The following is a 23,144-nucleotide window of genomic DNA, read 5'->3' on the forward strand; positions in this document are numbered from 1 at the left end:
ATTGATAAATATTATCCTACATCTTAATGTAAACATAAAAAAATGACAGAATCTAATTGATGTTTCCCTAAAAAGATAAGAAAATATAGCAGCTCAGTTCAATCAATAAATTTAACATTTTATGGATTTGGATTAGTCATCTAATTGTCATATTAACATTTAAACGATAATTTCATAATAAAAATTTGATTTTATCTGACTCCTGTCTAAATTTCGCATTCATTGTTTTAAGTTCGATTGCGTATAGTAATTAGTTCGTAGAGAATTACAGACTTCGTTGTTTCAAGAGAATAATTTTATCAAAACAATTGTTAATTTATCTTTATTTAATCAAAAACTATTGCACCATTTATTTTTGTCGATATTGTGAATTCAATCTGACACTTATCGACATAAGTGGACTAATTGCTTTGTAGGAACATTCTTACTAGAATCAAGCAATACTTATGTGCAGATTATAAACTCAGGGATTAGCAACCAATCGGAAGTCAAACAATGGACTTGCCCATCAAAGCATAAAAAATATATCATTTTTTATAAAACAAATTTCTAAATGTTTATTTCAGTTTACTTTGTTTGAACTTTGACTACTAACTTTAATATTTACTCGACATACAGTGAGAGCTGGCGTAAATTAAAGCGTTTACTTTTTAAAATATGAAATTGTAAACATCATATATGAAAATAGTTGTTTAGATTTATTTGCCCGATAAAATTGCATCAAGATTATTTAACATGCAATGAACAAGATATATTTTTAAATAATTGTAAAGAATAGAATTATTAGTTAGATTACTATTTTACTATTTCAGAATTTTGTTTTAAATAATTCAAAACATCGCACTCATTTAACTTAAAATCAAACAAAACTTTGCAAGTATAACTTGACAATCCGATTGACTACAAGCATTTAATAATAAAGCAACAGTTTTAATAAGATAAATATAGAAAATTTCTTTATCATAAAATAAATAATATCTTCGGTGGTTAAAACGTAAAATAATAAAAAAAATGGTTTCTAAACTTTTCTTTTCTACCAATTGCTTAATAATTTGGCTATGTTCTCTTGTATCTTCGATGTTATGTCCGCGAACAAGATTCGCAGTTTGGATTCGACTGCCGAGGGATTGTAGCACATATTTCAGGTGCGTGGAAGGACAGGTCACCTATATCAAGTCGTGTCCAATAAATAGCGTTTTTTCTTTATCGGCTAAAGTTTGTGTTTGGTCTGGTTCAGATGAAGATGACTGCTCAAAAACAATCAATCTCAAAATCCTATTAAATGAAACAAACGAATACACAACCGCGATTTCTTTGAAAAAAGACAGCAAACAAATGCAGACGGCAAAGGAATTATTTCATGGGATAAGTCTGATGAAAGAGGACATGAGTGAAAGGTCAAATCAGAAGGCTAGAGAGAAAAGGAAGCTGGTTAGGCGGATCAAGACAATCCGTAAGCAAGACGTAGTTCAGCTAAGCATTAATAGATATCTACATAATATTTCGCGTCGGATTGCGAATAAAACAATGACCTCAGATTTCAAAAAGTTGTCAGATAAATCTGATGCGGCTGAAGAAGGTGCAATGATACAAGATCAATATTATCACTACTACTACTACTATTACTACGATGATGAGTACGTAGATGCCGGGAATATTTCAGCAGCAGTAGCAGCAGCAGAAGAAGAAGAGGAAGAAGAAGAAGAAGAAATCGAAGAAGTCGAAGAAGAAGAACAACAAACAGATGGTAAGACTTTTTTATTATTCAGTCAAATTTTGTCTCATCATGGCAAAACGTATCACAAGTTCAATTTTATATGAAAGTAAATAATCCACAAGTTCAATTTTATATGAAAGTAAATAATCCACAAGTTCAATTTTATATGAAAGTAAATAATCCACAAGTTCAATTTTATATGAAAGTAAATAATCCACAAGTTCAATTTTATATGAAAGTAAATAATCCACAAGTTCAATTTTATATGAAAGTAAATAATCCACAAGTTCAATTTTATGTGAAAGTAAATAATCCACAAGTTCAATTTTATATGAAAGTAAATAATCCACAAGTTCAATTTTATATGAAAGTAAATAATCCACAAGTTCAATTTTATGTGAAAGTAAATAATCCACAAGTTCAATTTTATATGAAAGTAAATAATCCACAAGTTCAATTTTATGTGAAAGTAAATAATCCACAAGTTCAATTTTATATGAAAGTAAATAATCCACAAGTTCAATTTTATGTGAAAGTAAATAATCCACAAGTTCAATTTTATATGAAAGTAAATAATCCACAAGTTCAATTTTATATGAAAGTAAATAATCCACAAGTTCAATTTTATATGAAAGTAAATAATCCACAAGTTCAATTTTATATGAAAGTAAATAATCCACAAGTTCAATTTTATGTGAAAGTAAATAATCCACAAGTTCAATTTTATATGAAAGTAAATAATCCACAAGTTCAATTTTATATGAAAGTAAATAATCCACAAGTTCAATTTTATATGAAAGTAAATAATCCACAAGTTCAATTTTATGTGAAAGTAAATAATCCACAAGTTCAATTTTATATGAAAGTAAATAATCCACAAGTTCAATTTTATATGAAAGTAAATAATCCACAAGTTCAATTTTATGTGAAAGTAAATAATCCACAAGTTCAATTTTATATGAAAGTAAATAATCCACAAGTTCAATTTTATATGAAAGTAAATAATCCACAAGTTCAATTTTATATGAAAGTAAATAATCTACAAGTTCAATTTTATATGAAAGTAAATAATCCACAAGTTCAATTTTATATGAAAGTAAATAATCCACAAGTTCAATTTTATATGAAAGTAAATAATCCACAAGTTCAATTTTATATGAAAGTAAATAATCCACAAGTTCAATTTTATGTGAAAGTAAATAATCCACAAGTTCAATTTTATATGAAAGTAAATAATCCACAAGTTCAATTTTATATGAAAGTAAATAATCCACAAGTTCAATTTTATATGAAAGTAAATAATCTACAAGTTCAATTTTATATGAAAGTAAATAATCCACAAGTTCAATTTTATATGAAAGTAAATAATCCACAAGTTCAATTTTATGTGAAAGTAAATAATCCACAAGTTCAATTTTATATGAAAGTAAATAATCCACAAGTTCAATTTTATATGAAAGTAAATAATCCACAAGTTCAATTTTATATGAAAGTAAATAATCTACAAGTTCAATTTTATATGAAAGTAAATAATCCACAAGTTCAATTTTATATGAAAGTAAATAATCCACAAGTTCAATTTTATATGAAAGTAAATAATCCACAAGTTCAATTTTATGTGAAAATAAATAATCTACAAGTTCAATTTTATGTGAAAGTAAATAATCCACAAGTTCAATTTTATATGAAAGTAAATAATCCACAAGTTCAATTTTATATGAAAGTAAATAATCCACAAGTTCAATTTTATGTGAAAATAAATAATCTACAAGTTCAATTTTATATGAAAGTAAATAATCCACAAGTTCAATTTTATATGAAAGTAAATAATCAACAAGTTCAATTTTATGTGAAAGTAAATAATCCACAAGTTCAATTTTATATGAAAGTAAATAATCCACAAGTTCAATTTTATATGAAAGTAAATAATCCACAAGTTCAATTTTATATGAAAGTAAATAATCCACAAGTTCAATTTTATATGAAAGTAAATAATCCACAAGTTCAATTTTATGTGAAAGTAAATAATCCACAAGTTCAATTTTATATGAAAGTAAATAATCCACAAGTTCAATTTTATATGAAAGTAAATAATCCACAAGTTCAATTTTATATGAAAGTAAATAATCCACAAGTTCAATTTTATATGAAAGTAAATAATCCACAAGTTCAATTTTATATGAAAGTAAATAATCTACAAGTTCAATTTTATATGAAAGTAAATAATCCACAAGTTCAATTTTATATGAAAGTAAATAATCCACAAGTTCAATTTTATGTGAAAGTAAATAATCCACAAGTTCAATTTTATATGAAAGTAAATAATCCACAAGTTCAATTTTATGTGAAAGTAAATAATCCACAAGTTCAATTTTATATGAAAGTAAATAATCCACAAGTTCAATTTTATATGAAAGTAAATAATCCACAAGTTCAATTTTATGTGAAAGTAAATAATCCACAAGTTCAATTTTATATGAAAGTAAATAATCCACAAGTTCAATTTTATATGAAAGTAAATAATCCACAAGTTCAATTTTATATGAAAGTAAATAATCCACAAGTTCAATTTTATATGAAAGTAAATAATCTACAAGTTCAATTTTATATGAAAGTAAATAATCCACAAGTTCAATTTTATATGAAAGTAAATAATCCACAAGTTCAATTTTATATGAAAGTAAATAATCCACAAGTTCAATTTTATATGAAAGTAAATAATCCACAAGTTCAATTTTATGTGAAAGTAAATAATCCACAAGTTCAATTTTATATGAAAGTAAATAATCCACAAGTTCAATTTTATATGAAAGTAAATAATCCACAAGTTCAATTTTATATGAAAGTAAATAATCTACAAGTTCAATTTTATATGAAAGTAAATAATCCACAAGTTCAATTTTATATGAAAGTAAATAATCCACAAGTTCAATTTTATGTGAAAGTAAATAATCAACAAGTTCAATTTTATATGAAAGTAAATAATCCACAAGTTCAATTTTATATGAAAGTAAATAATCCACAAGTTCAATTTTATATGAAAGTAAATAATCCACAAGTTCAATTTTATATGAAAGTAAATAATCTACAAGTTCAATTTTATGTGAAAATAAATAATCCACAAGTTCAATTTTATGTGAAAGTAAATAATCCACAAGTTCAATTTTATGTGAAAGTAAATAATCCACAAGTTCAATTTTATGTGAAAGTAAATAATCCACAAGTTCAATTTTATATGAAAGTAAATAATCCACAAGTTCAATTTTATATGAAAGTAAATAATCCACAAGTTCAATTTTATATGAAAATAAATAATCCACAAGTTCAATTTTATGTGAAAGTAAATAATCCACAAGTTCAATTTTATATGAAAGTAAATAATCTACAAGTTCAATTTTATATGAAAGTAAATAATCCACAAGTTCAATTTTATATGAAAGTAAATAATCTACAAGTTCAATTTTATATGAAAGTAAATAATCCACAAGTTCAATTTTATATGAAAGTAAATAATCCACAAGTTCAATTTTATGTGAAAGTAAATAATCCACAAGTTCAATTTTATATGAAAGTAAATAATCCACAAGTTCAATTTTATATGAAAGTAAATAATCCACAAGTTCAATTTTATATGAAAGTAAATAATCCACAAGTTCAATTTTATGTGAAAGTAAATAATCCACAAGTTCAATTTTATATGAAAGTAAATAATCCACAAGTTCAATTTTATATGAAAGTAAATAATCCACAAGTTCAATTTTATATGAAAGTAAATAATCCACAAGTTCAATTTTATATGAAAGTAAATAATCCACAAGTTCAATTTTATATGAAAGTAAATAATCCACAAGTTCAATTTTATATGAAAGTAAATAATCCACAAGTTCAATTTTATATGAAAGTAAATAATCCACAAGTTCAATTTTATATGAAAGTAAATAATCCACAAGTTCAATTTTATATGAAAGTAAATAATCCACAAGTTCAATTTTATATGAAAGTAAATAATCCACAAGTTCAATTTTATATGAAAGTAAATAATCCACAAGTTCAATTTTATATGAAAGTAAATAATCCACAAGTTCAATTTTATATGAAAGTAAATAATCCACAAGTTCAATTTTATATGAAAGTAAATAATCCACAAGTTCAATTTTATATGAAAGTAAATAATCCACAAGTTCAATTTTATATGAAAGTAAATAATCCACAAGTTCAATTTTATATGAAAGTAAATAATCCACAAGTTCAATTTTATATGAAAGTAAATAATCCACAAGTTCAATTTTATATGAAAGTAAATAATCCACAAGTTCAATTTTATATGAAAGTAAATAATCCACAAGTTCAATTTTATATGAAAATAAATAATCTACAAGTTCAATTTTATATGAAAGTAAATAATCCACAAGTTCAATTTTATATGAAAGTAAATAATCCACAAGTTCAATTTTATGTGAAAGTAAATAATCCACAAGTTCAATTTTATATGAAAGTAAATAATCCACAAGTTCAATTTTATATGAAAATAAATAATCCACAAGTTCAATTTTATATGAAAATAAATAATCCACAAGTTCAATTTTATATGAAAGTAAATAATCCACAAGTTCAATTTTATATGAAAGTAAATAATCCACAAGTTCAATTTTATGTGAAAGTAAATAATCCACAAGTTCAATTTTATATGAAAGTAAATAATCCACAAGTTCAATTTTATATGTGTTTAATATAAAATTGGACTCCAATCGCTATTTATTGGTCGTTAACCAAAATCGTTTAACCGTTTAAAATCGTCATTGCGGCAGTTTAAACAGCGAAATAAATATGAAATATCCATAGCTAATAAACACTCCTCTATAAGTTGAATACTTTTTAAAATATTTTCTAACTTTCAAAATATATTAAATAAGAAATTTAGTCAGTAGTGACAAAGTCATAAAGAAATATTAACCTTCATTTCATTACGTTAAACTTTCATTTAAAAATAAACATGTGTTCCCTAAAAATTAAACAAACTTCCTAAGAATAACAATAATAAGTCGATATTTTATGAGAATCGTATATTATTTAAACTAACTGCATGCACTAATATTTTGATGTCAATTAATTTCTATTATACAATAAACATACGGATTAAAATATTTTAAGTTGATTATATATATATATATATATGTGTGTGTGTGTGTGTGTGTGTGCGTGTGTGTGTGTGTGTACTAGCATGGGTGCCCAGTGTTGCCCAGGTGTTTGGAGGTGTGCGTTGGGTAAAAAAAAAGTGGTAGTAGGAAGGCAGCCTCGAACCCGTACCGTGAAGGAGGAAAAGAATGTGAAAAAGCGTGACGTCATGGCTTTTATGACCACCGTCAAATCGGAAGTGACGTAGGTTTAAATTAAGGCTAGACAATCGACAATATTGGCGAAAAAAGCGACCCCTCCCTGTAGAAAAGTGCCTAGTTGAGGGTGAATATAGTAATGCTTTTCGTCAATTTTTCGGTATTTTTCGTCTGAAGGGTCGATCTTCAAACGATACTGATTTTGTAAAAATCCGTCGGCTCTGTCGAAAATTTTAGGCAAAGATGCAAACATACATAAATACATTTATATATTGATAGCTCAAATTTTCGACCCAAACCGATTAAAAAGCTTGCCCTAGCTCTGAATAACCTTTATGTAAAATTTCAAATGTTTAGACCAGAAATTGTCTGAGTAATTTGGTAAAGACCACAGAGGTAAAAAAATAATTAATTTGACCCCTATTATGCCCCCTTAACATTTATTGTTTTGGGCTCAAATCAAGTTATTAAGTTTGATCCATGTCCAAGGAACCTATATATAAAATTTCAATTGTTTTACCCAAAATTGGCGGGGGCGTTTGCTAGAATTGAACTTTGACTCCTTAACAGCCAAATTTCTGGCCGAACATGGATTACAAAGATTTTCCCAAATCTCAATACCCTGTATATAAAATTTCGAGTCTGTAGACTGAAAATTGACAGATATTGCGTAGGGAAATGTACACAGACACACAGACACACAGACACACACACACACACAGACAGACAGACAGACAGAGAGGTCCACTTCTACTAGTATTTCAGCCCGGCGTTGCCCGGGTGTTTGGAGTTGTAAGTTAAAAAAAAAAGTGGTAGTAGGAAGGCAGGTTCGAACCCTTACCGCAAAGGAGGAAAAACTTGGCGTCTTTGCTGTAACGGCCACCTCCAAACCGGAAGTGACGTAGGTTTAACTTAAGGTTAGACAATCGAAAGGAGAGGATGACTTGCAAAAATATCGGCGAAAAAAGCGGCCACCCTGTAGAAAAACGCCAGTTGAAGGTGAAGATATTAATGTTTATAGCAAATTTTTCGGTATTTTTCGCCTGAAAGGTCGAATTTCAAAATGATACTGATCTTATAAAAATCCGTTGCCTCTGTCAAATGTTTTAGGCAGACATGCAAACATACTGATATAATGGACTGATCCAACAACCCTCAAATGAATGGACTGTTACGTCTATAAAAAGACAAGCAAATTCTCCTCACGTGGGAGACAGAATTTAGTACTAAGCTGTCAATGGACGCTTAGAAATGTGTGTACCGTTTTACCTAAATAAACCCTTTCTGTACAACCCCAGTAATGACTTGTTATTCATATAATCTACGATATAACAACTGGCGACGAAGAATTCGAACGAAACTCACTAAAAAAACAAAGCGAAGGAAAAAGCACACAAGACGATTAACGAGCAGAAAACAAAAGAAATCCAAAGAAGGAAGAAGAAAAAAAACTTCGACAGAGCCAACATTTAAAAAGTAAGTGTTTCAGTCTGTTACGGTCCTTAAAAAAAAAGAGAGAAATTGACATTTTGAAGCGAACATTTTTTTGAAAAGAACATTTAAAAAAAAAAAAGAAGTGTCCATTTCAAGTTTTATTCGGCTGGAAGTATTTTTTTTCTCTTCGGAAGGAAATTGTGCTTTTAATTCATTGAATTTATAGGACATTTGAGTTAATCTTTTGTTTAATTGTGTGGTTTTGTAAAAAAAAAAATTTTTTTTGAACATGGAGCAATTAGCGGAATTCACTAGAACTATGCAATCGGCATTGTTTGCACAACAAAAGCAAATGGAATTACTTCAGCAACAACAATTTAAGCAAAGCGAAATACTACTGAGTATTTTAACACAGCAGAAAGACTGTCGTTTCACTCCTGAAGGAGTAGCAAATTCTTTATCCGAATTTGTATACGAGCCGACAAATGGGTTAACTTTTCCGGCATATTTTCGGAGATACGAAAATATTTTTGCTAAGAGATGTCAGTCTTGGACAGACGAAGAGAAGATTATCCTTCTTCTTCAAAAACTTGGATCTCAGGAAAAGACAAAGTATACGAATTTTATCCTGCCAAAGAAACCTGAATAGATTTCTTTTAGTGAAACAATAAAAATATTGTCAAACATTTTCAGTGAACGAGATAGTCTATTCTATGCACGTTATAAATGTTTAAATATCACGAAGCAGGAGGACGAAGATTTTATTACTTATGCAGGGAAAGTGAATGCTCATTGTGAATCCTTTTATTTAAAAGACCTCAAAGAGGATATGTTTAAAAGTCTAATCTTTGTGCAAGGTTTAACAGCCTCTAAAGATAAGGATATTCGTTCAAGGATATTATCCATTATGAACCAAGACACAGAAATAACGTTACAAAAAGTTACGGAAGAGTGTCAGAAACTGTTAAATTTAAAGCAGGACAATACAAGCATCGAAGGAAAACATTTTGAAGAAAAAAATATGGGAAAAAAATGGAAAGGGTGATGAAATGTGTACACGAAAAATCCTGTAAGACATGTGGGGGAAAAACCACTTCACTAAAGATTGTTACTTTAAATACAAAATATGTAACAAATGTAATTAAAAAAAGGCCATAAATCAACGGTATGCAGGAAAGGAAAATACCGAAAAGCAGAAATAAAGACCATTGGTTCTAAAAATGAGTCTAGGTGTGATAAAAGAAAATATATTGAAATTAAAATTAATGGCTGTAATGTGAACTGTCTTCTAGATACGGGAAGCGACATAAGTATAATTGACGAAGTAACTTGGAAGAAAATTGGGTTTCCAAAGTTACAAAATACAAAAAAAAATGCCAGAAGTGTGTCTGCAAATAAACTAAAATTTAAGGGTGAATTTTTTACCAATGTGTCTCTAAAAGACAATGCTGTGAAAACCAAGTTATATGTCGTACCGGGGAAAAATTCTAATTTGTTCGGTATAGACTTAATGATTCTTTTTAATTTATGGGGAAAACCCATAAGCTCATTTTGCAATAAAGTAAGTCTGGCGGGTTTAGAAAATTCTAAACTACCAGGAAAGTTTATTGACGAATTAAAAAAAAAGACTTTAAAGAGGTATTCTCTGAAGGTTTGGGTTGCTGCACGAAAACGGAGGTGAAATTTGAACTAAAGGACGAAGCTAAACCAGTTTTCAAACCCAAAAGAAAGGTTCCATATTCAGCATTAGAAACTATAGAGAAAGAATTAAAGAGACTTCAAGATATTGGAGTAATAGAAAAAGTGGACTACTCTGAATGGGCTTCACCCACGGTTTACGTTAAGAAGAAAAATAATAAAATCAGGGTATGCGCGGACTTTTCGACAGGTCTAAATGATTGTCTCAAGGGGCATAACTACCCGCTTCCTACCCCAGAGGAAATTTTTTCGAAGTTAAGCGGAGGAAAAAATTTTACAAAAATTGATTTGTCTGAAGCGTATTGGCAAGTAAAAGTCCAGGAAGATTGTGCTAAGTACCTGACATTAAATACCCATAAAGGACTATTTTCACTAAAACGTTTGCCTTTTGGTTTAAAAGTAGCCCCAAATTTGTTCCAGCAAATTATGGATACAATGCTAGCAGGTTTGGAGTTTGCTATGGCTTATCTAGATGACATATAAGAAGTAAAAATGTGGAAGAGCATAAAATCCACATTGGCAAAGTATTCGAGAGAATATCAAACTATGGATTGAAAGTGGCTCTCGAAAAATGTAATTTTGGGATGGACAAAATTGAATATTTGGGACAAGTGATTGATCGAAATGGTAGAAAACCTAATCCTAATAGGACTGAAGCAATCAAAAACATGCCTAGACCAGAAAATATAGTGCAGCTACAGTCATTTTTGGGACTAGCAAATTATTATAATTCTTATATTCCGAATATGCATGAACTAAGAGCACCTTTAAACGAATTTTTGAAAAAGAATAAAAAATGGCTCTGGACAAAAGAATGTGATGAAGCATTCCTAAAGATTAAAAAATGTCTGTTATCGGATTTAGCACTAGCTCACTACGATCCGAAAAAAGAATTAATTGTAGCAGCAGATGCGAGCGAATACGGTTTAGGTGCTGTGCTACTACACAGACTCAAAGATGGATCGACTAAACCAATTATTCATGCCTCAAGGGTTGTGCTACCCGCAGAAAAAAAATTATAGTCAGATAGAAAAAGAAGGTCTGGCAATTGTATACGCCATGAGGAAATTTCATAGGTTCATCCATGGAAGATTTTTTATCTTGGAAACGAACCACAAACCTTTGTTATCGATTTTTGGTTCCAAAAAAGGAGTTCCTACTCATACGGCTAATAGGTTACAAAGATGGAGCATGATTCTGTTAAACTACAATTTTAAAATGAAACACCTAGCATCCAGCAAAATTGCACACGCAGATGGGTTTGTCCAGGTTGATCCCAAATAAAACTGAATTACTTGAAGAAACTGTTATAGCTGCACTAAAAGAAGAAAATGAACTAACAGATATATTAATAAATACTGTTAGGGAACTTCCGGTAACACTTGAGGAAATAAAGAAAGCAGCAAGAACAGATGAATGCATTAACAAGATATAAAAACAAGTGGGACAAAAAGAAAAGAAGAGGAAAGGATTAACAGTTTTTCCATTTTCAAAGTGCGATGAAACTCTAATGTACGTAGATAGAGTTGTAATACCTCAAGTATTACAGAAGAGAATTTTAAAAGAATTCCACATGGGACATCCTGGAATCTCCAGAATGAAAGCACTAATGAGAGCATATACGTACTGGCCTGGAATGGATCAGGACATAGAAAAAATGATAAAATTAAGGGTTGCCAACTAGCAACAAAAGCGCCGCCCACTAAGACGCAACCTTGGCCTAAAACAGATATACCATGGACGCGGATCCATATAGATTACGCAGGACCTCTAAAAGGATATTATTACCTGGTAATAGTAGATAGCATGTCGAAATGGCCAGAAATTTTTAAATTCAAACATCCTACAGCGGCAAACACAATAAAGGTGTTGGACGAGGTATTTGGGCGTTTTGGCGTACCAAAAACAATTGTTAGTGGTAATGGCACCATGTTCAAAGATCAAGAATTTAAGATCTACTGTGAGTCACTGGCCATAGAGAATATCACAACACCAACTTTTAGCTCTCGATCTAACGGACAAGCTGAAAGATTTGTCGATACTTTTAAACGAGCGTTAAAAAAGAACGATAACTGAAGAAAAAAGTGTAACGTGCATCCAGGAGATAAGCGCCCGCGTGTTTGCGTGTTGTGTGGGTACGTGGGAGAGACGGATGAGGGGAAAAAGACTTACCTCGAGACCAGCTCAGCGTTATCGACCAAAAATAGAAAAGAAAGACCAAGATGGCGGCAGCCGTCTTTGTAAAGTATGATGCCTCGCAAAGTCACACTAATTCTCGAAATATGCAAATTTAACCGGCCTAGAACGACGATAAAAGCGGGTGAGGGGAAAGACGTCGGGAGTGACGATTGAGTTGGCTGGGGAATCGTGTGGCTGTTGCTTCTTGTGCCGTGTGAGTATATTTTACCGTTGTTGGAATCCGTGCAGAACCGGTGTAAAAAGATTATTGAATTGCTGCAACATTTATAACATCTTTTCCTGAACTTACCGTGTTAAAGAGAGAGTCGGGCGCCATCTTGAATTTTTCCTTACACATTTCTGTTACAAGCTATTTCGGCCATTTGGCCTCTAGGACTATGACCGAGTCGAAATTTGACTTAAAGCTCATACCCTAGTTTGACGGGTCCACGTCCATCGTCGACTGGGTTGAAAGGGTCGAGCTGACGTGCGACCTTTGTGAGGTGAAAAGGGTACACACTGTGATTCCCCTGAGATTGGCTGGGGGTGCCTTGAGTGTATATCAGCAACTCAGTGCTGCCGAAAAGGGAGATGTCACCGCAATTAAAGCTGCGCTGTACAAAGCATTTGCCATGGATCCTTGTACGGCCTATTAAAAATTTGCTTCCCGAAAACTTCTACCGGAGGAAAGCGTGGACGTTTTCTTCGCTGAGTTAAAGAAACTCGCAGTTCTGTTCGGTGGAGGGGTGTCGGAGCGGACGCTCGCGTACGCGTTTGTGGCGGGCCTTCCCACTCGGGTGAAGCAGCTACTGAGAGCCTCAACCAGCGTTTCAACAACGACCATGGAACACTTGATGGAACGTGCTCGAGACATTATCAAAGATGAGGAGGACCTGGGGGAACCAGTTGTGATGGCGACACAGACAGGCCAGATTGGCGCTCGGGAGATTCCGAATCAGAACCCTGCAAGCAATGGGAAATGTTTTCGCTGCGGCCGACGCGGACATTTTGCAAGGAATTGCACCAACAGGGGGCGTGTGCGCTGTTTTAAGTGTGTCGGTTTGGGGCATCTAGCCCAAAACTGTGCGGGAAACGTATCAGGGGAGAGGACATCAGCGCCGCCCTGCTCCCCGAGCAAAATTTGAACAAGGCGCAACCAGTGATGACCGTCTACGTAAACAGGATACCCTGCTCAGCACTTCTCGACTCAGGCTGTTTGTAGTGAGCGCCAGGCTGTGTCCAAGTTGGACTAAGAGGAAGATCAAAGTCACCACGATAGGAGGCGAGACCCAGACATGCTGTGGAGCTGGAACTGTCAAGATCTACACGGACACCGGTGCAGCCACTAAGATCAATGTGCTCGTAACCCAAGGAAATCTCCTGGGGTTTGACCTGTTGCTCGGATACGATGCCATCAAGGCGCTGGGGGGAGTCGCAATTCATCGGGATGGAAAGGTGCGATTCTTGGAGGCCCCAGTGTGTGCAGCGCTCCATATCGATCGGCCGGATTTTACAGTGGACTACGACTCGCGCAAGAGGGCCTGGATTGCATCTTGGAAGTGGACCGAGGGAATGGCACCGACTAAACTCAAGAATGGGGTTGCAGAGTACCCTATACCCAGTGAGGCCCGAGCAGAATACGAAAGGGAACTAAAGGCGTGGGTCCAAGATGGCTGGTTAATCCCCTACCCTGAGGACAAGCTTGGGCCCCCCAAGGGTCTAATACCCTTGATGGCAGTAGTCCAGCATAACAAGTCGAAAGTACGGCCCGGCTTAACAAGCATATTGATGCCTACACTGCCGATGCTGACGTATGCGCCAGTAAGTTGAGGGAATGGCGTCAGAAAGGCACTAATGTCTCGATATTGGATTTGCGAAAAGACTATTTACAGGTGCGGGTTGATGAGACGTTGTGGCCGTTCCAGACAGTTTGGTTCCAGGGGCAGAGGTACTGCCTTACACGCCTTGGCTTTGGCCTAAATGTGGCACCACAGATCAAGAAGACTATTGTCAACACAGTATTGTCCCAAGAAAAGCCCATGAGGGACTCAACGTCAGCTTACATTGATGACGTATACGTCAATGAAGATGTACAGTCTGCGTCGTGTGTCAAAGAAAAGCTGGCTCAGTTTGGTCTGGAATGCAAGAATCCCGAACGTTTAAGGGAAGGAGCACGTGTATTGGGATTGGATGTTTATGAAGAAGATGGCACCCTACAATGGAGGCGTGGCAGTGAAATTCCAAGCATCTCCAACCTCGTTACAAGGCGGACCGTTTTTTCTTGGTGTGGAAAACTTGTTGGTCACTTACCGGTCTGTGGCTGGCTCCGCGCAGCTGTTGGTGTGATTAAACGCAGAGCAAATTTAACAACCACAGGTTGGGATGACATATCCGATGATGTCCTACTAACTCTGATGATTAAAGAGACACTGGAGAGAGTGAACAAGAAGGACCCTGCCTGTGGGCGGTGGTGTGTTAACGGAGACAACGTAGGTGTGTGGGTTGATGCCAGTTCTTTGGCGTTGGGAGTATCGTTGGAGCAAGTAGGAAACGTGTTCGAGGATGCGTGTTGGCTGCGGCCCGTAACAGATTCTCAGCATATCAACCTGGCAGAGCTGGACGCTGTTGTAAAGGGGGTAAATCTGGCCCTGCAGTGGCAGTCTAAGAAGTTGACCTTGTACACATATTCTCTCTGTGTCTACCACTGGGTGTCTGACACACTTTCAGGACGGACACGAATCCGTACCAAGGCAGCAAGCGAAATGTTAATACGGAGAAGGCTAGACACGCTAAAAAACATGGTATCTGAGTATGGGCTATCACTGAGCGTCACTCTGGTGCCATCACATTGTAATCGTGCTGACCAACTGACCCGTGTACCTCACAAATGGTATGAAACCGCGAAGATGGGAATGGAGATTACTGCTCGATCTTGTGCAGTTGCAATCGACCCATGTCAAATACAAAAAATTCATGCACAGAGCGGACATCCGGGTATCAAGAGAACCCTTTATTTTGTGAGGCGTGCATACCCAGCAGTGACCAAGATGGATGTCAGACAGATCGTCAGAAATTGTGAGGCTTGCCAGTCTATTGATCCTGCACCAGAGCGATGGCAGAAGGGTCGCTTGGAAGTTGAGAGTGTGTGGCAGCGGCTGGCCATGGATATTACCCATTACAGTGGCAAGCCCTTTCTAACTCTCATTGATTGCGGGCCTACGAGATTTGCGATGTGGCGGCAGATGACCAGACAGGATTCAGCAAATGTTGTTCGCCACCTATCATCCATTTTCTTGGAGCGAGGTGCGCCGGAAGAGCTCCTGACAGACAATGATGCAGCGTTTTGTAGCCAGCAAGTTCGGCAGTTGTTAGATGAGTGGGGCGTCCGACTACGGTTGCGATGTGCGCATGTGCCGTCAGGAAATGGCATTGCTGAAAGAAGCCATCGCAGCATCAAGAGAATTGCTGCCAGGAAGCGATGTACTATTGCGGAAGCCACATATTGGTACAACATTACGCCAAAGGACGGGACGTCCCCTTCAACCGCACCTGCAAATGCTATTTACACGTACCGAGTCGGAGTGAAGGGAATCAACACTACGCAGCCAACCGACAAGGGAACATATAACAGATATGAAGTGGGAGATCCAGTGTGGGTGCGGCCTCCAGGAAATCGGTGCACCGACAAGTTTAAGCGAGGACAAATATCTGGAGTGATTAGCCAGCAGCCTGTTTTGGTCGATGGAACCCCACGAAATGTGCGAGATCTTCGCCCAGCTACCGAGGTGCGTCACACAACTACAGAAGAAAGCAGTGAAGCGTCTAGCGATGAGCTGCCGATGCACGGATTCAGTGAGCCCCCTCCAGAGACTGATAGCGATACTTCATCTGATGAGGCAGAACCAGATCCAGAGCCCGAATCTGAAACAGTGAATGTACCTCTTCGCAGAAGCACACGCACTAAAAGGCCCCCCAGTGCTCTCTATGTGATTATCAGATCAGGGGGGAGTGTAACGTGCATCCAGGAGATAAGCGCCCGCGTGTTTGCGTGTTGTGTGGGTACGTGGGAAAGAGGGATGAGGGGAAAAAGACTTACCTCGAGACCAGCTCAGCGTTACCGACCAAAAATAGAAAAGAAAGACCAAGATGGCGGCCGCCGTCTTTTGTAAAGTATGATGTCTCGCAAAATCACACGAATTCTCGGAGTGACGATTGAGTTGGCTGGGGAATCGTGTGGCTGTTGCTTCTTGTGCCGTGTGAGGATATTTTACCGTTGTTGGAATCCGTGCAGAACCGGTGTAAAAAGATTATTGAATTGCTGCAACATTTATAACATCTTTTCCTGAACTTACCGTGTTAAAGAGAGAGTCGGGCGCCATCTTGAATTTTTCCTTACACATTTCTGTTACAAAAAGTCTTCAGAAATTTTTAGCAGTGTACAGGATAACGCCTAATCCGAATACAAATGCAAATTTATCCCAAGTGGAAATAATGTTTGCCAGAAAAGTGCGCTCTGTGTTCGACCGGTTAATTCTGAGTAAAAAAGTAAAAAAAAAAAGGTGTAAAAGATAATGTACGATACAAGATATACAAGGACGGGGATAAAGTTTTTTTCAACAATTATCGGGCAGGGAAGAGTTTTTGGGAAGAAGGCATAATCTCAAAAAGAATTGGAAGAATGGTCTACATTATAAAAGGTCAGACATTTTCCTACAAAAAACATATAAACCAACTCAGACCCCGATATATTGAAATAGTTAAAAACAATGAAGTACCGATTGAAGTACTGTATGACATTTTTCACATAGAGCCTCCAAAAAAGGAAGCACCAGTAACTGAAAATACAAGTCACTCTCCGAAATCAAAAAATTCGCAAACGCAAATTTTAAGGAGAAGTTAAAGAAAAAGAAAAAAAACTGAATTTTTTGGACAAAGTCAAAAAAGAAAAAAATGGTGAAGCGAAATTCTAGGGAAGAATTTAGCTTGGGAGGAAGGTGATATAATGGACTGATCCAACACCCCTCAAATGAATGGACTGTTACGTCTATAAAAAGACAAACAAACTCTCCTCACGTGGGAGACAGAATTTAGTACTAAGCTGTCAATGGACGCTTAGAAATGTGTGTACCTTTTTACCTAAATAAACCCTTTCTGTACAACCCCAGTAATGACTTGTTATTCATATAATCTACGATATAACAATTACATACATACATACATACATACATACATACATACATACATACATTTATATATTTGTAAGTAAAAAAATTTCGACCCAAACCGATTAAAAAGCTTGCCCTATCTCTGAATAACCTTTATGTAAAATTTTAAATGTTTAGACCGCAGAGGTCAATTTTTTTTAACTTTTACCCCTATTATGACCCCTTAACATTTATTGTTTTGGGCTCAAATCAAGTTAATAAGTTAGTCCAAGGAACTTATATCTAAAATTTCAATTTCAAAATTGGCGGAGGCGTTTGCTAGAGGTCTCAAAGGTCAAATTGTTGAACTTTGACCCCTTACCAGCCAAATTTCTGGCCGAAAACCGATCACAAAGATTTTTCCAAATCTCAATACTCTCTATATCAAATTTCGAGTCTGTAGACTGAAAATTGACAGAGTTATTGCGTAGTGAAATGTACACAGATACACAGACACGTACACAGGCACGTTCACTTTTATACTAACATTTCAGCCCGGCGTTGCCCGTGTGTATAGAGGTGTATGTTGAGAAAAAAAGTGGTAGTAGGAAGGAAGGTTCGAACCCGTACCGCAAAGGAGGAAAAGAACGGGAAAAACTTGACGTCTTTGCTATTACGACCACCGCCAAAGCGGAAGTGATGCAGGTTTTAATTAAGGCTAGACAATCAAAAGGAGAGGATGACTTTCGAAAATATTGACGAAAAAAGCGACCCCCCTTCTGTAGAAAAGTGTCCCGTTAAAGGTGAAGATGTTGTAGCTAATATTTTGATATTTGTCGTCTGAAAGGGCGAATTTCCAAACGATACTTATCTTGGTAAAGCCCGTAGCCTCTGTCGAAAGTTTTAGGTAGACATGCAAACATACATACATACATACATACATGCATTTATTATTATAGCATATGTTGGGGTTTCTCTGTTATAGTATGGGGTGCAATTTGGATTGATATTCGCTCAGATCTGGAGGAGTTTCAAAGGAAACACCAATTCTGGTAAACAGGTTTCAGTATCACATAAAGGATTCCTACCAATATTCTCAAGTGGTAAAATGTTAACTCCTTATTTATGCAAGGGCAACACAACATTGATTGAGCCAAAATGAGATTAATAAACTTCTATGACCAAGTCAGTCTCCAGATATGAACCCAACTAGAAATCCTTGGGGTATTTAATGGACCGGAACCTTCGTAAAAAGAAAAGGAAGACATCTTAAAAGCATGAACTTTTAGAATTATTGCGTCAGACATGGCGAGAAATTCCTCAAGATAATATTCGTCAATTGGTCAATGCCATGCCTAGAATGGTCATAGCATTAAATACTTGGTTGACATTCCTTTTGCTGTTGCAAAGGGAATGTCAACCAAGTAAACAAATTACATTTGTGACCATTTTTTAATTTTGTTCTATAGGTGTCTATTCTTATATATATATATATATATATATATATATATATATATATATATATATATATATATAAGAATAGACACCTATAGAAACAGTATATTTCAATAAACATATAAATTATAGAACAAAATTAAAAAATGGTCACAGATGTAAGTTATAAACATATATATATTAATTTATAACTTATATATATTTTATAACTTACTAACTAGCTCTACCTACGTATTGAGCACTGTTGAAGTAAATACTTAAATTTACACATAAATTTATACTTTCGTATATTAATTTATTTGAGTAAATAAAGAAGTTATATATATATTGACTTAATTAATTAATAATATATATATATATATATATATATATATATATAAAATCAAGGTATATTGTCAACATGAACTGAAAACCAATATTTCTTCAAAAGTTCTCAATGCGAGCGTAAAGCTTTTACATAAATAAAATTATATAAACATTGTAAGGAGTTGATCGATCTGCTTTTTCAATGATAAAACTTCTCGAATGAAATTGTGATGTTAAAGTGTAAACTTTGGTAGAAATCGGACTTCTTTCTTTAATCGGATATTTTCGATTATCGAGTACGTTTGTGTGACATTAAAAAAACTCGGCCTAGTCGATTTGGAGTCTAGAGAGAATAATGTCACACACAGAGACAAAGTGCGTTTTATATATAAGTTGAGATACTGACGTTGCTTAGAATTGAATAATAGAATGTACATTTTCACTGTGCACTATATTTCATTCCCTGCGTTTATTACCCTGCTCCTCCCGTTTGGTTATGTAATATATTTGGAAAATGCTGAAATTCGCGAAAACTCTCTGAATTAGTGTCTTATACTTATGGTTAAATCACATGAAGATAGTGCAGAGATTCAAGACAACTTGCGTTGTCTTCTCAGAAAGTTCTGATGGGCTTATGCCCTCATAACTCCTTAGAAATGCTGTTAGAAATTTGAGAATATTCAAATATTCTTCCCGGGTGAATTGTAGATCAGTGTAGGTTATTAGATGTTATGTCTTTTCTCTAGGCGTTCTTTACATTGCAAACGACCCAAAATCACTTACATATGCATACACACATATATACATATACACATATATACATATACACATACATACACATATATATACATATGCACATTTATATATACACATATATACATACACACATATATACTTACACACCTATATACATATACACACATATATACATATATATATACATACACACCTATATACATATACACACATATATACACACATATATACATACATATATACATGCACGCATATATAAATATACACACATATATATACACTGTTACATATGCGACAAAAAAATGGGGGATTTAAGAAACAAATAGACGTAGGGATATGAACGAAAACTTGATGATAAAACCAAATATCGTTTACCTTTGTAACACGTCGCCAAAGGGGAGGGTATAAGGGAATTTACGGGAAAGCAAAAACCCAAGTATTTTTCTCTTTATCGTATATGTGACACGGTATAAAAAAATAAAACAAGTGGATAGAAACATAAGGACGAACACAATAAAACTGCGATGAAATAACGGGATAACAAACACTTTCCCAAATGATACAAAAATAGATTTATTTAAGATAAAAAAAAGGAAGAGTTTAACGAAAGAAAAAGAAATTTATTCAAAGTTATGGAATCTGAAGTATATCTACGCGTATTGAAATGAGCGAAAGTCCTTGGGGGAGGTAATCAAAGTCTTTGCACTTACAGGTTTCTTTTGTTTTTCCCTCTTTTTTTTGTTTCTTTTGTTGGCGGTTTTCCAACTCGTCAACGACCGAGTTAATCCAAGATATTTCCTTCGGTGGGGAAAAAGTTCGGATAGCAAATTCACGTGTTCTCTTTTCTTGCTCGCGCGTTGTATATCTGTCTCTTTCGTGAGGGATAAGAAGTAACATCATACGCGTCAGTATATCCACATCCCCTTCGCATGATGGGAAAGGGGTCATCGTCTCTTTCGTGAAAAAGTAAATTAATCGCATCCTCTCGCATGACTAGAGAAGGTCGCGTCGCCCACGTCTCGTATATCCGTATCATTTTCGCATGAGGGGAAGAAGTCACCCCCGTTCCTCCCACGAGGAGAGAGACCTCTTAACAGGTCGGCGACCCAAACCGAAAAGAGCGACTTCCGCTAGTGTCCAGTGTAAAAAAGGGAAAGGGGAAGCTATCCCACTTCCGGTTCCCCCCTCTTCTTCTCTGCTTCACAATCTGGTCTAAAAATAGACTTGACGAAATCTCCAGCCGGTAAAGTCTCTGCAAGTTTTAAAGGGGGGTACATTAGTAGACGTTTGCTCAATTCAAAACAACTACTGTATTAGCCTATCTTGTGGGAATCATGTTTTATTTTACCTCGGCGACAAAATATAAAAACAAAAAAGCGATATATCTCGTCAGCCTAAAATTAAGTATTTAAATTTTGATTTAAATACATAATCCAATTTAAAGATCATGTCACAACACATATATACATAAACACATATATACATACACATATATACATACATATATACAAACACACATATATACATACACCCATATATACATATACACACATATATATGCACATATATACATACACACATATATACATATATACATATACACATATATGTGTATACAAATATATACAGACTTTGAGTTTTCGGTATCGAACATGCAAACAAAATATTGGGTATAAATGCATGTCGGTATATTATTCTTTTTTATTCTGTCTTGCGGTTTTAGTTGAAGAAATGGTATGTACGAATTTCGATGCATTTCAAAATAAATATGTCTTCAACACGGTGGCCATTGTTGTCTTTTCATAACCAATCGTATTTCATTCGACGGATATTTCTCATTGCACTCCACGCTCGCCCGCCATCAGTACTGCTGCGTGTGTCTTTTCTCATGGTCAACCAAACGAGACTCATTTGTGCTCATCGTGGTATATTTATTTGTTTTTTGTTTATGTTCGCCTCCTTCTTCCTCTCGACTCGCCTTCTTCTAATTTTGCGATTGTGCTCCTTCATCCCTCCCTTTAATTTCAGATCTTGATTGCGTGGTTGGATTAATAGTTAGCATTAGAATTTGTAAGATCAGCTACAGATAGTTCAAATCCTATTAAATTCCAATACACAAGAAAGGTATGATTATGGAACTTTCTCCAGTTATATATGAAATCGGAACTTGTACTATATCATATACAGTTAATTATCTACAATTAGTATTGGGGGGATCAAATAAAGCATTAATGATTGGTAATTGTTTTCTTTGGATTATTCGAACCAATGTTCTCATTTTCGATCTTATTATCACAATGTCTCATTTTCGATATATGGATTGAGGAAGGTGAAAACCTTCATCTATCCATATATCGAACTCGGGAATCAGTCAGACTTTCGAAGAGAACCCTTAATTTTATCCACACGGATATACTGCTCTCATTTCGTCAGACATAACCGGCTATCAGTATTAAGTAATATTAATTATATTCTTAGTGTCGCCTGTATAAAAAATTAAACGTTTCACCCCAAAATGTTTGATTAAACTGATTTTCTTAGCCTTTTATCCGTATAAATTTTATGAATCATAATTTTAGGCATGTATTATCATTATTTTAGGCATGTAATATCATTATATAAGGCATGTAAAATAATTATATTAGGCATGTAGTATCATTATTTTAGGCATGTAGTATAATTATTTTAGGCATGTAATATCATTATTTTTGGCACGTAGTATAATTATCTTAGGCATGCAGTATCATTATTGTAGGCATGTAGTATCATTATTTTAGGCATGTAATATCATTATTTTAGGCATGTAATATAATTATTTTAAGAATGTAGTATCATTATTTTAGGCATGTAATATCATTATTATAGGCATGTAATATCATTATTTTTGGTATAGTATCATTAGTAGTATCATTATTTTAGGCATGCAGTATCATTATTGTAGGCATGTAGTATCATTATTTTAGGCATGTAATATCATTATTTTAGGCATGTAATATCATTATTTTAGGAATGTAGTATCATTATTTTAGGCATGTAATATCATTATTTTAGGCATGTAATATCATTATTTTAGTCATGTAATATCATTATTTTAGGCATGTAATATCATTATTTTAGGCATGT

General features: G+C 34.3%; 1 protein-coding gene across 2 annotated transcripts in view; it reads left to right on the top strand.

Annotated features, from left to right (window-relative positions):
- The first annotated feature begins 325 nt into the window (after window positions 1-325).
- LOC145283809 (uncharacterized) overlaps window positions 326-23,144 on the top strand; it is a 111,887-nt gene continuing 89,068 nt past the window's right edge. For both annotated transcript variants that reach the window (XM_080132893.1, XM_080132894.1), the window contains exon 1: window positions 326-1,747. In XM_080132893.1, the coding sequence (XP_079989019.1) occupies window positions 1,012-1,747 (736 nt within the window). In that variant the 5' untranslated portion in view covers window positions 326-1,011. The remainder of the gene's footprint in view (window positions 1,748-23,144) is intronic.

This window comes from Euprymna scolopes, chromosome 8, assembly GCF_053919585.1.
Source record: "Euprymna scolopes isolate OS-2025 chromosome 8, ASM5391958v1, whole genome shotgun sequence".
In the NCBI taxonomy this organism is placed as follows: Eukaryota; Metazoa; Mollusca; class Cephalopoda; order Sepiida; family Sepiolidae; genus Euprymna; species Euprymna scolopes.